The 14,195-nt window shown below is 33.7% G+C and overlaps 1 protein-coding gene across 1 annotated transcript; it reads right to left on the bottom strand.

Moving 5' to 3' along the window:
• Positions 1–4,456: 4,456 nt before the first annotated feature.
• Positions 4,457–7,962, bottom strand: LOC149209023 (alpha-galactosidase-like). Its single transcript, XM_089398497.1, has 15 exons — positions 7,820–7,962; positions 7,654–7,712; positions 7,501–7,555; positions 7,345–7,381; positions 7,142–7,245; positions 6,949–7,024; positions 6,771–6,829; positions 6,607–6,672; positions 6,382–6,465; positions 5,869–5,933; positions 5,616–5,698; positions 5,271–5,361; positions 5,119–5,168; positions 4,744–4,884; positions 4,457–4,552 (listed from the first exon to the last, which is right to left on the bottom strand). The coding sequence occupies exons 1-15, from the start codon at positions 7,960–7,962 to the stop codon at positions 4,457–4,459; spliced, it is 1,209 nt and encodes a 402-aa protein (XP_089254623.1).
• Between the last annotated feature and the right edge of the window lie 6,233 nt (positions 7,963–14,195).

Here is a 14,195-nt window from a genome sequence, read left to right as displayed (position 1 = left end):
CGTCCACGTTCAAGTGCTTAGGAAGGATTTGATCTCTGGAAACCCGAATTCCAATTTCTCTATCATTTTGCAGAGTTTGAACACAGAGCATTAGTTAGCAGCGTTTCTAGCCATCTTTCGATTTGAAGGCGCGCGGATCTCGGCTTCCATTAGAGAGATATGTTGTGCAAGTTGCATGGGAGTGAGCATCCAGTAAAGAAGGCCATGCAACCTGAAACAATAAGGTACAAGACCACTATGAATGTACACGACAAAGCAAGCCAAACCAACAAAATAAAGGTTGTTACCCATAATGCAATACTGCCACAAAAGGAGGGTTTAAGCGAAATAGGAAAATAAATTAATTTGTTCCTCCATCCCGTGCATGGCTTTCTTCAGCGGAAACACCATTTCTAGAGAAATGTTTGTCGTAAATTCTGCGCTTGGGAGTCAGCGGCTCCGTGTGTCCATGAAACTCGTAGGCACATGAAACTCAATGGCAGAATTGTGGAGCCACTTTTCGAAAATAGCGCTACCACTGGTGTAACTAAGTAACGTATTTTTATGGTTGACAGATGTCACTTAAGTATGAAAAGGGTAAACAAGGTTGGCACGACTATTTTGACGAAGTTCTGATTGGAGATGAGCTGTGGGATTTGAAATCAGATCACAAGCCAATTTATTTATGTTTCTCTTGGATTGGAAAGAAACAATTAGAGTCAAAAATTCAGCATGTCCAACAAAATCTCCCACAGGGCAGAATTCTTTTGACCCCACAAAATTGTAATACCTTCAAAATGACGTTAGAGAGACTCTTTGAGAAGAAAAAAATTACAATTCACAGCCTTCATAGTCATGAATTAACACATTTAATTCAATGCGCACTTGCAAAGTGCAAAAGAACAAAAATTAAGAAGTCTGAAACAAATTGCTTTCCGGTTAATGCTTGGTTTGACGAGGAATGCAAAAAGGCAAGGAGAATCTGGAAAGAGTCAAACAAGGACAACAAAAAGCTCAAATCTTACAAGCATTTATTAAGCAAGAAAAACGCTGATTTCATGGTTTCAAGGAGGGAAGAACTAATCTTCCTTGGGAAAAATAATCCCAAATTATTTTGGAAGGAGCTCCAACTGAAAAAGATACAAATTGGAAATAATATTACAGCTTCTAAATGGTTTGACTATGCAAGACAACTCTATGAGCAGGTTCCCAAGGTTGACCCTCCCCCCTTGGTCAACACGGATACTAAACTCTTCACGATACAAGAGGTAGAGATGAGTATCAAAAAGTTGGGTGTTGGAAAAGAAAAAGACTTAGCTGAACTCCAAGCAGAATATCTAAAGTGGGGCTCAAAGATCCTTGCACCTCACATTACAAAAATCTTCAACAACATCATACAACAAGGGATCCCTACAGATTGGACAACTAGTCTGGCAATACCTCTTTTCAAGAGCGGTGACATCAATAATCCCTCCAATTATAAGACCATCATGATAAACCCTTTGTTTGCAAAGCTATTTGGAAGCATGCTAGAAAACAAAATAAGCAAGTGGGCAGAAGAAAGAAAAAAGCGTGCTAAAGGGCAAGCAGGTTTTAGACCTAAGCATTCAACAGTTGATCATTGCATAACTTTAAGGCACATCATTGAAAAAGTTTGGGAGAATAAGGAAGAAGTCTTTTGTTGCTTTGTTGATTTCAGAAAAGCGTTTGACTCGGTTCCTAGGGATAAACTTTGGCAAAGAATGGAGGAACTTGGGGTTCCTAAACATTTGAGAGCAGCTGTGCATAGGCTGTATGAAGAGGTGAAAGTCAAAATTAGAACTTCGGCAGGCATTTCTGAAAGTTTTAGAAGCGATATCGGGGTCAAGCAAGGTTGCCCACTGTCTCCTACCCTTTTTGGTTTATATATCGACAAGCTTGAGGAGTGGTTAAATTCGCAAGGGGGTGATGGTATCTATTTGTGCAAGTTTGTTATAAGGCTTCTTTTGTATGCAGATGACCTTATTCTGATTGCTAAATCGGCGCTTAGTTTGCAAGAGCACTTACTATCCCTTGAGCATTTTTGTAGAAGTGTGGGGATGCAAGTCAATATCATCAAAACGAAAGTAGTGGTCTTCTCTAAGAAAACAAAACATAACCAACATAAGTTCTACTTTGAAGGCAACATTCTAGAAGAAGTTGCGGAATACAAATACCTCGGAGTTGACTTCAACAAAAATCTAAGCTGGAATGGTTGTAGAAAGAAGAGAACTTTGGGGGGTTGGAAAGCATTTTATGCTTTTCAAAATAGGTGTAGAGAGGCAGAGTTATGGGACTGGAAGACCACTCAAACTCTTTTTGGGTTTCTAGTGATTCCAGTGATTCTATATGGTTGTGAACTGTGGGCTGGCAGTACTTCCGACATGTAGTGGAGACAAATTGAGAAAATTCAGAAACGTTTGATTACAAACAAATTTAAGATTAAAAGTGCAGTGCCTTATGATATCTTGTTAAGTGAAACAGGGGCTGCTCCTATTGAAGCAATTGCTATGGTGGGAGTCATAAGTTATTTAAAAAAAATTGAGCAAATGGAAGAGGGTAGATGGCCTAAGGTTGTCTTTAATGATAGATTGTGCAAGAGCAAAAAAACTTGGATGCAACAAAATAACAAATGGTTGGAGCTAGGAAGAAAGAAAAATTTCTATATTGAAGTGTTTAATCCCACTCATAATCATCAACTAAAAGCATACATAGAGGCCAATATCTCTTGGAGAGCCAAAATTCTTATTGCTCAGTTAAGGACTAATTCTCATCAACTCCATTGTGAAACAGGGTGCTGGAAAAGGCCAAAGGAAGTGTGGGAGGAAAGGGTATGCATTTTTTGTTCTTCCGGAAAAGTGGAAACATAAAAACATTTCATTTTAGAATGTGAGGCCTTCAAAGACAACAGGGAAAGTTATGCAGATACGCTGGCAGCTAGCTCTTGGGATAATCTATTTAACGAGGGGTTTGTCAAGAAGACGAGAGCATTTATTGTGAAGCTTCACAAAAAAAGGGCTGAATACATCAAGCAGATGAAAAAGAAATCTGTCCCATAGGCTATCTTTAGCCTCGTGGACGTTAAAATAATTTCTTTCTTTCTTTTCAATTTAAATGAGTTGTTTTTAGTGTGATTTTTTGGATGTTTTTCCGGTTTAATTTCTCTAAAATCATATATGAATTCACTGAAATCACAAGATTGATGGGTACGTCCTGCACAATAAAAGTGCCCTAGGGGATTTTCATGGTATTGAATCCATATATACACTAAAAAGAACTAGTTTAAATAACACAAATCAATATTTTACCTCAAAATTTTCCACCGGATTCAAACTCCAAAAAGTCGCAATATAGACAACTCCCTTAAATATAATTAAATGATAGGTAAATACTTATAGGCAACAATCCATAATAAACATCAAAACATTTACCCTTATACTTATAAATATGTAAACATGCTTTGTTACAATACTATGGACCAATACCATGGCTTATCAATACCACAAAACAAAAAATCTATAAGTCGCCCCATACTATATTTGTTCATATGAGATTTTTTTTATTAATCAAATTAATTCAAAAAGAAAAAATACATAACGACTTTGGAGATAAATCTCAACCTTTGATTTGTAGATACTACCATGAATATTTTAGAATATTTTGTGGAGATTAAATCCTTACCATCTACCTAATAATTATTAATAATCAAATAAAAATTCTAAGACTTTTATTCTTAAAAAAACATGTTATAAACCACCATTTATAATTTAAAAATTATCTTTTGAATAACAATAATAAAATTAAACTTTTATAATTAATAATTTAGAATTTGAACATTATCTTTTAATGGTAAAATTAAAAATGGAAGTTTCACAATTAATTAAGAAATAATTAAAAGGAGAGGGATGCTTCTAAACATTCCCCATACCATCATAAGTATTAATAAAATTTAAAGTAACTTAAAAAAAATTATTCAAAAAATATAAAAGTTTTAAATGATATATATTGATTTTAAAATTGTTTTCTCTGGGTTAAGAACTCTTTTTAGATATAAAGAATCAGGTTAAGAGTTCAAGGTTTACAGGAATGAAAGTCTTGCTCTCATCACCCACTACTAACTAATAATTTGAAGTGGTCTGTTTTTTTTAAATGGATGTGAATGGTGATAAATCAAAATACAATAACCAATTATTATTATACCATCACTAATTTGAGAATTACATTATTATAAAAAATTTCATTAAATCAATTTTAATAAAAAAAAAAACATCAAATATAAAAATTCAATGTAGTTTAGTGTACTCCAAAACCTAAAAAAAGTTGTTTGCTATGACATTGTTATAATATTTTACTTGAGTAAGTCTTTGTAGCCAAAAATTACAGACCATATAACCTCAAACTACAATTCCTTTTATAGTTCTTGGTCCTCATCTGTAGAATTGTAGGCTTTCCTGTGAGTTTAGCCTGAGGTCGGCGCTAGAATGTACATTTTGACGGCATGCGAATCAACGGTTGATGTGATGTTGCCTTGCAAATTTGATGGAAGGTAGGAATGCTGCAATATTAAAACGGAAAAATATGTTATAATCAATACATAATTTTTTTAAATGTGAAATCAATAAATGATGTTCGCTAATACCCAAAACAATTTTTTTCTACTGGTTAACGATGGTAACGATTTTGATGACGGTGATTTTAGCTAATGTAATGAGAAATATAATACAGAAGAAGAAAAAACAGCCATACAGCCCACAAATCTCTAACTTGAACAATAGCATCGGAGGGAAGGCCAATGTCTCCCCAGTTGGCAGTTATAACAGCTTGTGAACCGCTTCTATTCCACAAGATTACAACAACTCTGTTATTGGACATTGGCCCAGCCCAGACCTGCATTTATTTATATGTTGAACAGGTCAAAATTACAGTATATATTTTGACATTAAAGACCCAAAAGAGAATACATAAGAAAGATAGCACATACAAATATGGAAATTGTGCATACATTTCGACATAATCTGATACTTCTTTGATATTACTCGTCGGTACATATAGTACATAGAAAACCTATACAAAATCCATCTTCACTGAAGCTAAATATTCAACAACAAAAAAATTACACACCTCAAGATGCCCTTGCTGGATGACTTTCTTCCCTTGAACTCCTAGTGGGTCTGTAGAAATCCATAAAAGTAGAAAGATATCAATCAACTCAAAATATACTTTGAAACTCATACTAAAATAAAATCCTGGTTTGAAAGGATTTTAAATCTGACCTTGGTTAACACTAATGACTTCCTTGTTGCTCAAAATCTCTAGTGTTTCTGAGGTTGCAGACCTTATATCACATCCAATCAGCAGGGGTGCCTGCAGGATATAATATTGTTAAACAAACCATCATAAACATCAAAATTAAACTGTTTGAAATTCTATAGCGTATATATATATATATAAAGAGAGTAATTCATTGACTCAGTCAATTCTGCTATGTAAACTTTGGTTTGTTCGGTTATTTTTCCTATCATGTTTTGCTCTAGAGTTACTTTTGTGTTCAAATGTATGGTATGGTTGACTTCTGAGTTGTTTATTTAATTTTAATTTTACACACGACCGTTTGATACCTTCATCAAAGCCCATATGCTGAAGTGTGACTGGTATTCTGCAATGCTCATATTGCCATTTCCAATCTCCAACATGTCAGGATCTGATTCAGGAAATGACCAAAAACAAAACTCAAATTGGAAAGAGAGATTGGAATTTATCATGGAAATATAAGGATAAAAAAGCTTTGTTTGTCTTAAGGGTCGAAAGTTTCACACCCAAGCAATTAATTGATGACACGATTTATATAATATCAATAAAGTTGTAATTTACCATTCCATCCACCCGGCCCTGCAGAAGTTGCCCATTTGTCATTGTGATCAGCATGAGACGCCATGCTAGAGAAACAAGCTACAGTTAGTGAAAGACTAATAAATATCTATGGTACACAGGAATGTATATTGTTCTCTCGAAAGAATATTAAATATCGGAGTTGTTTTAGTGTGATTTTTTGGATTATTTTGTATCAGAATTTTACGGATAAATTTGAGGTGAAATCTAGATTTGTGTTATTTAAAATGATTTTTTGAGTGTATATATAGATTCAGCCCCGTAAAAAACCTGGGACACTTCGATCGTGTAAATATTACCCATCATACTCGTGATTTTAGTAAATTCCTACCAAATTTTAGAAGAAATAAACTAGAAAAACTCAACTAAAAACTTCCAAAAAAATCACACTAAATATAACTCCTTAAATATCTATCCTACCTAGAAATGTATATCATTCAGTTTCAACTTCCAATAATACAATATACACCCCCATGAACCTATACTGTTCATTACCTATGCCAGTTGTCTCGAATGTCTGCTGTAGTTCTCCAGCTATTTGCGATCTTGGGTGCCCAAGTTGCAGGATTCTCGAAACCCCTGCAGGATCAAACACAAACTGCCTGTAACGTCTGACTGGCGGTAAAAACCAAGCTTCTAGGTGACGTTTATCCTTTGATTAAGCACAAGATTATTCCCAAAAACATCTTAAACACAACATTATTCACAAAAGCATCTTACCAGTCACACATTGAATAGAATATAGGACGGCCCGCGTTACTAATAGCTTTGCTCATTTTTGTGTGCCTGTATATTTTTCATAAAAGTTCGACACCAATGATAGATAGCAGTCTAGATCCATCTACGAAAACTTGTTGAATAAAAATAGCACAAATAATATATACCTCTCCCTAGGGTTTGTGGCATCAGGATTGCAATGATCATATTTCAAATAATCTACTCCCTGAACGTTCATCCATAACGTAACCAACCATTTTTTAGTACTGCAATGATGGCATGATTCAAGTTCAAAACCTTCGCCAGAAATTGAGAAAACTTAATTTTACAGGAGGTTCATCTTACCCATGAAGCAAACGTTTTAGCATCTTGTTCCTCATATCCAAGGGAGCCTGGCATGGTTTTACTGCATGTCAAATATCTGGCAAAACATACCAAACACAAAATCAATTTGAATTCACAGATAAAACCAGAATGAATCAGAATTTTGATGTCTTAAGAATGGTTTTGATTTATCTAATATTTTATTTACACTGACCCAGCACTAGAATATATTCCAAATTTGAGTCCTTTAGAGTGTACGTAGTCTGCCAGGGCATTCATTCCGGAAGGAAACTTCGAAGCTTTAGCAACCAGATTACCCTGACAATCCATATGCTCTGCTTTCAATTAAGCGAAAATTCTGATCCTTAATTAAATAGTTTACAAATCTAAAACAAGTGAAGGAGCCTTGTAATTTACCTGAGCATCTCGGTTCAACTCGCCCCAACAGTCATCAGATAGTCGATTTGCACAAACATGGGTTTAACAATATAAAACTAGCTACTAGATCATTGTCAGTATATATATTTATGCAGCTCTGCTTATAATGAAGACCTGGAATCATATACATTACCTATATTCACATATTCGTATCCTACTTTAGATAATCCAGTCGAAACCATTGCATCAGCTGCATCATAAAGTAAACAAAGTAAAAAAATCATTCTAACCAACCATTGACCAAAAACTATTTTAAAGATTTGTTTAGAAACCAGATAAGCAAGCTACCTGTTTCACGAATAATATTTTCATCGACTGTGCAATGGAAGTGATTCCAACTGTTCCATCTGAGCACAGAACACACTCAATCAAAATATACTTGAGTATCTGTGTATATACGACATAACTATATAATGTCAAAATTTCCAACAACATATTATTGAGAGGAGATTACCCCATTTGAGGCGTCTTGCCAAGCCCATTAGATGACGAACGCCTACGAATTGGACGAACTACATACCACAAACCATTTAGAAAAAGAACCAGGAAAAAAATAGAGACCGTCTTCCTCCAAGATGGGAGAAAAATCGATACCATTTTCGTCCAAGTATAAAACTAAAGAATTGCAATATAACTGTTGTTGTGAGCTGCAGATCTCATATCAGTGAATCCTGTTGGCAATATCCTGCTTATTTCCACCCTTAAATAAACATAACATTCTATATTAATGGTTTGCGTAGTCTAGTTATGCTAGGAATTGACTTTGCCCGCTACCGTTTTTCTTATGTTCGCAGGCACACGTTGACTCGTTATGTCTCCGTTTTCATTCCGTCTCCGTCTCTGAGGGCAGCCGTGGCCGTATAGCTACGTTCTCATCTCTCCCACGGTGCGTTCCAGCTGCACTCAAACTGCAGACCCTGCGCGATTCAAACTCCATTCTGATGTGTAGAATAGGCCTCGGATTAATCCTATGACAGCAGACGAAGAACTCGAAGTGGGGTATCTCTATTTTCTTCTTCCCATGGCCAAGCTGAAATCGGTGCTCTCTGGTGAATACGAAACACGGATATCAGACCTACATTTAGTTATGAAGCATGGCCCAATATGTTAGGCATATGGTTTTTTAATGACTTGATAGAGAGATAATGATCCAATTAGTTGCAATGCTATGTAGGAGCTGCTTCTTTTAAAAGTTGCAATGCAATGTATTATGAGCTGCGTGTTTTAAAAGTTGCAACTTGCATTACACATAAGCATGGAAGTTTCATAGCAAGGGATTCTATATTTTTAAAATATATATATAATAAAGACATTGTAATCTATCGGAGGGAACTGAATTTTTTAAAATGTGGAGCCGGTGGCAGAGTAATCCATGCGAGGGATTGGATTTTTTTTTAAGAAATCGAAGAAATTGTCAAAGCACTTAGACTTCAATTTCGTTACTTATGAAAACTCTACCGGTCGTAATTCATTTTACCAAAATAGTTAAACAATGACGGAAGCTAATTAGGTTTTATTTTATATATAAGCAAACAAGTATTTAATGTTATTATTATTTTTATTTAATTTTAAGGTTACAATTTAGCTAGACATTAAATTGGTGTATAAAGTCTTTGTTTGTGGGACAAGGGATTTATATGGCCAAGCCACACACCAAATTGATGTATGAGACCCCTTTGTTTGTGGGACTGCTAAGTCTATGAAGGCATACATACTCTACCCCTTTGGTTTTGAACCTGTGATCTCTTAAGAGGAAACTAGTGCTCTTAACCATTAGGGTCACTTGAACTGTGTCATTCCATTGTAGTTATGTTTAGTTATTTCCATTTTCTATGGTTAACAAATGAATACAATATGGTGGAATTTGATTATGTGAATTACAAGTTTAAGGATAAATAGATAATTTTTAGAATTTTAATAATATTAAAAAAAATTAGTGTGTTTAAAGGGCTATAATTTATCATTTATGTTTTAAATTTTCAAGTTAATTTTGTTTAAAATTTAACAGATATTTGTTAAAATCTTATAATCTACATAATTTAGGTCTAATTATTTTAATTTTTCCTTTTTGTGGTTGGAATCTAATTATATAATTATGAATGAGATTGTAATCTTTGATTGTTTAAAATGTGTTTTTAACTACATAAACAGATTCAATGAAATCTAAAATTAACTCAGAAACAATTACAAGGATGCTAATCTCACTCAGAATTGTATAACCTTATACCAACAAAAAAAACTCCAAAATTTAAAATAATTAAAAAACATTGTTTTAAAGTATATATTTTTAAACATCTCTGAAAAATTCTTAAAATCTAAAATATATTAAAAGACAATTACAAATATGATAATCTCACTCAAGAGTATATCACCTTATACCAAACCAAAAAACTAAATTTTAAAATAATTAGCCAAAAAAACTAAATTTTAAAATAATTAAAAAACAAAATGATTAGACAATATTGTTTTAAAACTTATAATTCTAAACATCACTAAAAAAATTCCTAAAATCTAAAATTATCACATAAACAAATACACAGATAACAATCTCACTCACTTAAAATTATATCATCTTACACCAAATCTTACACCAAACCAACTGTTTTTAATTATTTTATAAAATGATATAATCGAGAGTGAGATTGTCATCCTTATAAATACTGTGAGATTTGTAATTACATGAATGATAATCTTACTCGAGATTATATCACTTTCTACTGACCACAACCACACCAAAACTTAAAATAATTAAAAATTTATAATTAAAATTAATTAAATGAAAAATGAAAATTTTATAATTAAAATATATTAAAATAAGAAATGAAATCAAAGCATTTGATTAGTCTATTGTTTCTGTTTGCATTTGTTCAGATTTGGGTTCATGGAACATGTTTGCATACCTGGTTTGTATGTTTTCTAGACTCATAGTATCCAGAGAAATGATAAAACTTTTGAAAATCGAGGCAATGCGATGAGACGTGCCGCAATGTTTGGAGAGGATTGGAGGACAGGTAAAAAGAAAATGGAGGGTCAAGTGTCATGTAAGTGGGAGGATGGCAACCACTAAATTGCTGACAAATGCCATGGATTTGTGCCTTAAATCACAGGTTGGATAAACAAAAAGGTAGTAGGCTTTTTCCGTAGGCCAATGGTCTCTGAATTAACTCTAGATTTTAAGAAATTAGTAAAGATGTTTAGAATTATAAATTTTAAAATAATATTTTTATTATTATTTTAAGTTTTGTGATTTTTTGGGTTGGTTGAAGTGGATATAATTTTGAAGTGAGATTGTCTTTTTTGTAATGGTTAAGTTAATTTTAGATTTTAAGAAATTTTCATAAAAGTCTTAAAATTATAAATTTTAAAACAATTTTTTCTAATTATTTTAAGTGTGGGCGTTTTTTGGTTGGTATAATGTTGTTTGAGTGAGATTGTAGTCGTTGTAATTGTTTCTATGTTAATTTTAAATTTTAAGAAATTTCCAGGGATATCTAGAATTATAAATTTTAAAACAATGTTTTCTAATTATTTTAAACTTTGGCTTTTTACTGGTTGGTATAAGGTGATATAATCCTGAGTATGATTGTCATACTTGTAATTATATAAACAGATTTAACATTTTGATAAATCTTAGAGTATTTAGATTGTGCAGATTATAAATTTCAAATTTGTGTTTTTAATAATCTTATAATCATATTGAAGATAAATCTGACCAAAAAAATATACTCCAAAAAAACATAAAAAAATAAACTACAATTTTGAAAACACACAAAAAAAAAATAATATGCTCTAATTATTTAAATTTTGGTTGAAATCCAATTATATAATTGTGAATAATATTGTAATCTTTAATTATTCAAAACCCTAAAAATCTTTAAAATAGATTACAGGATTTTAACACATATCTTTTAAATTTTAAACAAATTTAACTCCTAAAAAATACACTTGAAACAAAAATATTAAATTATAACCTTTTTAATCACACAAAAATTTTCTAATATTCTAAAAACTACACATTTATGTACACTTGTAATTTTCGTGAATAAACAAGAACTACAATGCAACGAGCTCACATTAACATTAAGTGCTTATATATATAGAATGAGACATGAGACATGATTGTTTAACTATTTGGAAAATAGATTACCACTGGTAGAGTTTTAATGAGCAACGAAATAAGAGGTCTAAGGTGCTTTGACAATTTCTTCGATTTCTTAGTGCCGCCTGCTCCACATTTAAAAAAATTCCAATCCCTCCAATGGATTACTCTGCTACCGGCTTCGCATTTTAAAAAATTCTGATCCCTCGGATAGATTACAATGCCTTTACCTAATTATAAAAAAATATTTTAAAAATATAGAATCTTAGTATTCCAGGATATAACGGTTTGGTAAATGCCTGATTTTAATTTTTTTTTAATTTGACCAAAAGTCAAAGCCGTATGCATAATGTTAACCTTATAATTAAAAAATAATTTATTTGTTGAATTATTTTAAATCTATTTTTTTAAAGATGTGATTGGTTGTTTCGGCTCTCGTCTTATTAAGTCATCTGGTACTCCGCCGGGGTGAGCTCGTACGGCGGACTCCAGCGTTCATGAACGACGGTAGGATTATTTTGATATTTTATGTAACCACATGATTATCATTAACAGCACCACGATCCTACTATTTATTTTTGTTGAACTTTCTGTACGCACGATCTAGTGAGTCTTACCCTGCCATGTGATGCGACCCAAGTTAATTCTCTGGTTGATTAAATGTACTTAAGCAGCTTAGCTGTAAGCTCTCTGGCATATATATTTTATTAAGATTTAATATCATGTTTATTTAATAAACTTTCTATTCAACGTGCGGAAGTGATATCAGAATGTTGAAGCTTTTGTATTATTAAATTAATGAAAGCGTATTAATCATTTTATTTAGCATATTTGGTGATTATTTTGGGCTGAACATATAAAAAGAATCCCAACAAATCCATACTTTTGCATTCCTCAAATTACTTACTTGCGGCTTAATAATTGCAAGGAAATATAAATATTTATTAGAATTTATACAGCTGTGGAACGAGGCTTCTGGCTCACTACGACACTAAGTATCACAACTTAAGTGATTGTGTTGTAACACGTCCTACCGACTAGTTGCACCCTTTCGGACGACGCTTTATAATTCGGCCAATTAGGTCTGGGAGCAGACCGGAAATTTTTGGCGCTAAAGAATCTGTTCCACTCAGCTCAGCGAAAAAATTATATTAATCCAAGAAATTATGCATAGCAATACTGCATCCATCTCCTATTTTAGGAAAATGTTTCCCTCATGGCACTTGGTTGCCTCGGAGGCCAGAGGTCTGTCGGGGGGTCTAGCAGTGTTATGGGACCCTGTTTGGATTAGAGCAAAAGCCTATAAATGTTTTGCAGGCATTCTCATATCGGCCTCTATTAGAGGAAAAGATTGTCCTATTAACATTTTGAATATCTACGCCCCATATAAGAACAGGCTTCCGTTCTGGGAAAAGTTATTTACATCAGAAATTTTTGATATTGAATCCTTAATGATTGTAGGAGATCTCAATGTAACCCTAAATCCGGAGGAACGATGGGGAATAAGCAGGAAAAGAGACCCGCTGGCAGAACGTATTAAATGTGAACTCTTGCACAGGAATCTTGTGGACATAAGCCCCTCTAAAATGATGCCAACATGGGACAACGGAAGGATAGAGGAGGCATATGTTGCAAAAAGGATTGATCGTTTTATTGTTCACGTCAGCATTATTGACAGAATGGGAATGCCTTACTCATCCATTGGAAATGTATTCATATCTGACCATAGGCCGATATATCTCAGCTGGAGGGAGAAGGGGTTTAGGAAAGGGTACCCTTTTAAATTTAACAGGTCTTGGTTAGAAGAACCAGATTTTAATGATATCATAACAAGAACCTGGAAGGACTTAGCAGCAAGAGACAAGATCCCCCCATTCTTGACCTTTAGAGACAAGATGGCCACGATGAGAAAGGTGGTAAAAGACTGGCAAATTAAGAAAAGACATAGGGACAAAAAGGAACTCAGGGAAATACAAAAGGAATTGGACAGTATCTCCGGAATCCTGGCTGCCAATACACTTCCTTTTAATATGAGATGCCGTCTCAATGAGCTTGAAAGGAGAAAGCAAAAAATTCTGAAGCAGGAAGAAGCCTCATGGAGGCTTAAGAGTAGGGCGATTTGGCTCAAGGAAGGTGACAAAAACACCAAATTTTTTCATAGGTACGCAAATGCCAGACGGGAGAAAAATTCCATATGGAAAATATGCGATGGTCAGGGGGGCTTCCTTTTCTCCCAACAAGATATCCAAAAGGAAGCTGTGAGATATTTTGAAAAACAATATAAAAGAATGGATGTTTGCAGGTTTCAGGATATTTTATGGGGCATAGATCTGTACCCCCAAATGTTTGATGATGAAAAAAACGAAGGCCTCTTCCAGCCCATAACAGAGGACGAACTTCTTGGTGTAATGATGTCCTTCAAGAAGGACAAATGCCCTGGCCCGGACGGCTGGACAATAGAATTCTTTATCCACTTTTTTGATCTCATTAAACATGACTTGCTAAGGATGGTTGAAGCAGCAAGAATTTCAGGCAACATTCACCAGATAATGTCCTCCACTCAAATAGCGCTCATCCCAAAGAAATTAGAGGTTGAATCCTTTCAAGACTTTAGGCCGATTTCACTTTGCAACATTACTTTCAAAATTATAACAAAAATTATTGCTGAAAGGATCAAATCTACCTTAGCCTGCTTTTTATCGAAGGATCAACATGCTTTCTTGAAAGGTAG

Source organism: Pinus tabuliformis, chromosome 1_2 (genome assembly GCF_031772625.1).
Source record: "Pinus tabuliformis cultivar Carrire ecotype Pingquan chromosome 1_2, CPIR1, whole genome shotgun sequence".
Classification (NCBI taxonomy): domain Eukaryota; kingdom Viridiplantae; phylum Streptophyta; class Pinopsida; order Pinales; family Pinaceae; genus Pinus; species Pinus tabuliformis.
The sequence above is the reverse complement of the archived record's forward strand: the minus strand, read 5'-3'. Positions and strand labels throughout refer to the sequence as shown.

What these genes read in the sequence shown, in the direction of transcription:
- LOC149209023 (XM_089398497.1), bottom strand. Translation starts at nt 7,962, where the DNA reads ATGGTATCGATTTTTCTCCCATCTTGGAGGAAGACGGTCTCTATTTTT. An exon ending in GGAATATATTCTAGTGCTGG is followed by an intron (nt 7,025 to 7,141) that starts GTCAGTGTAAAT and finishes ATGTTTTGCCAG; the next exon opens with ATATTTGACATGCAGTAAAA. An exon ending in GCATATGGGCTTTGATGAAG is followed by an intron (nt 5,362 to 5,615) that starts GTATCAAACGGT and finishes TATATCCTGCAG; the next exon opens with GCACCCCTGCTGATTGGATG.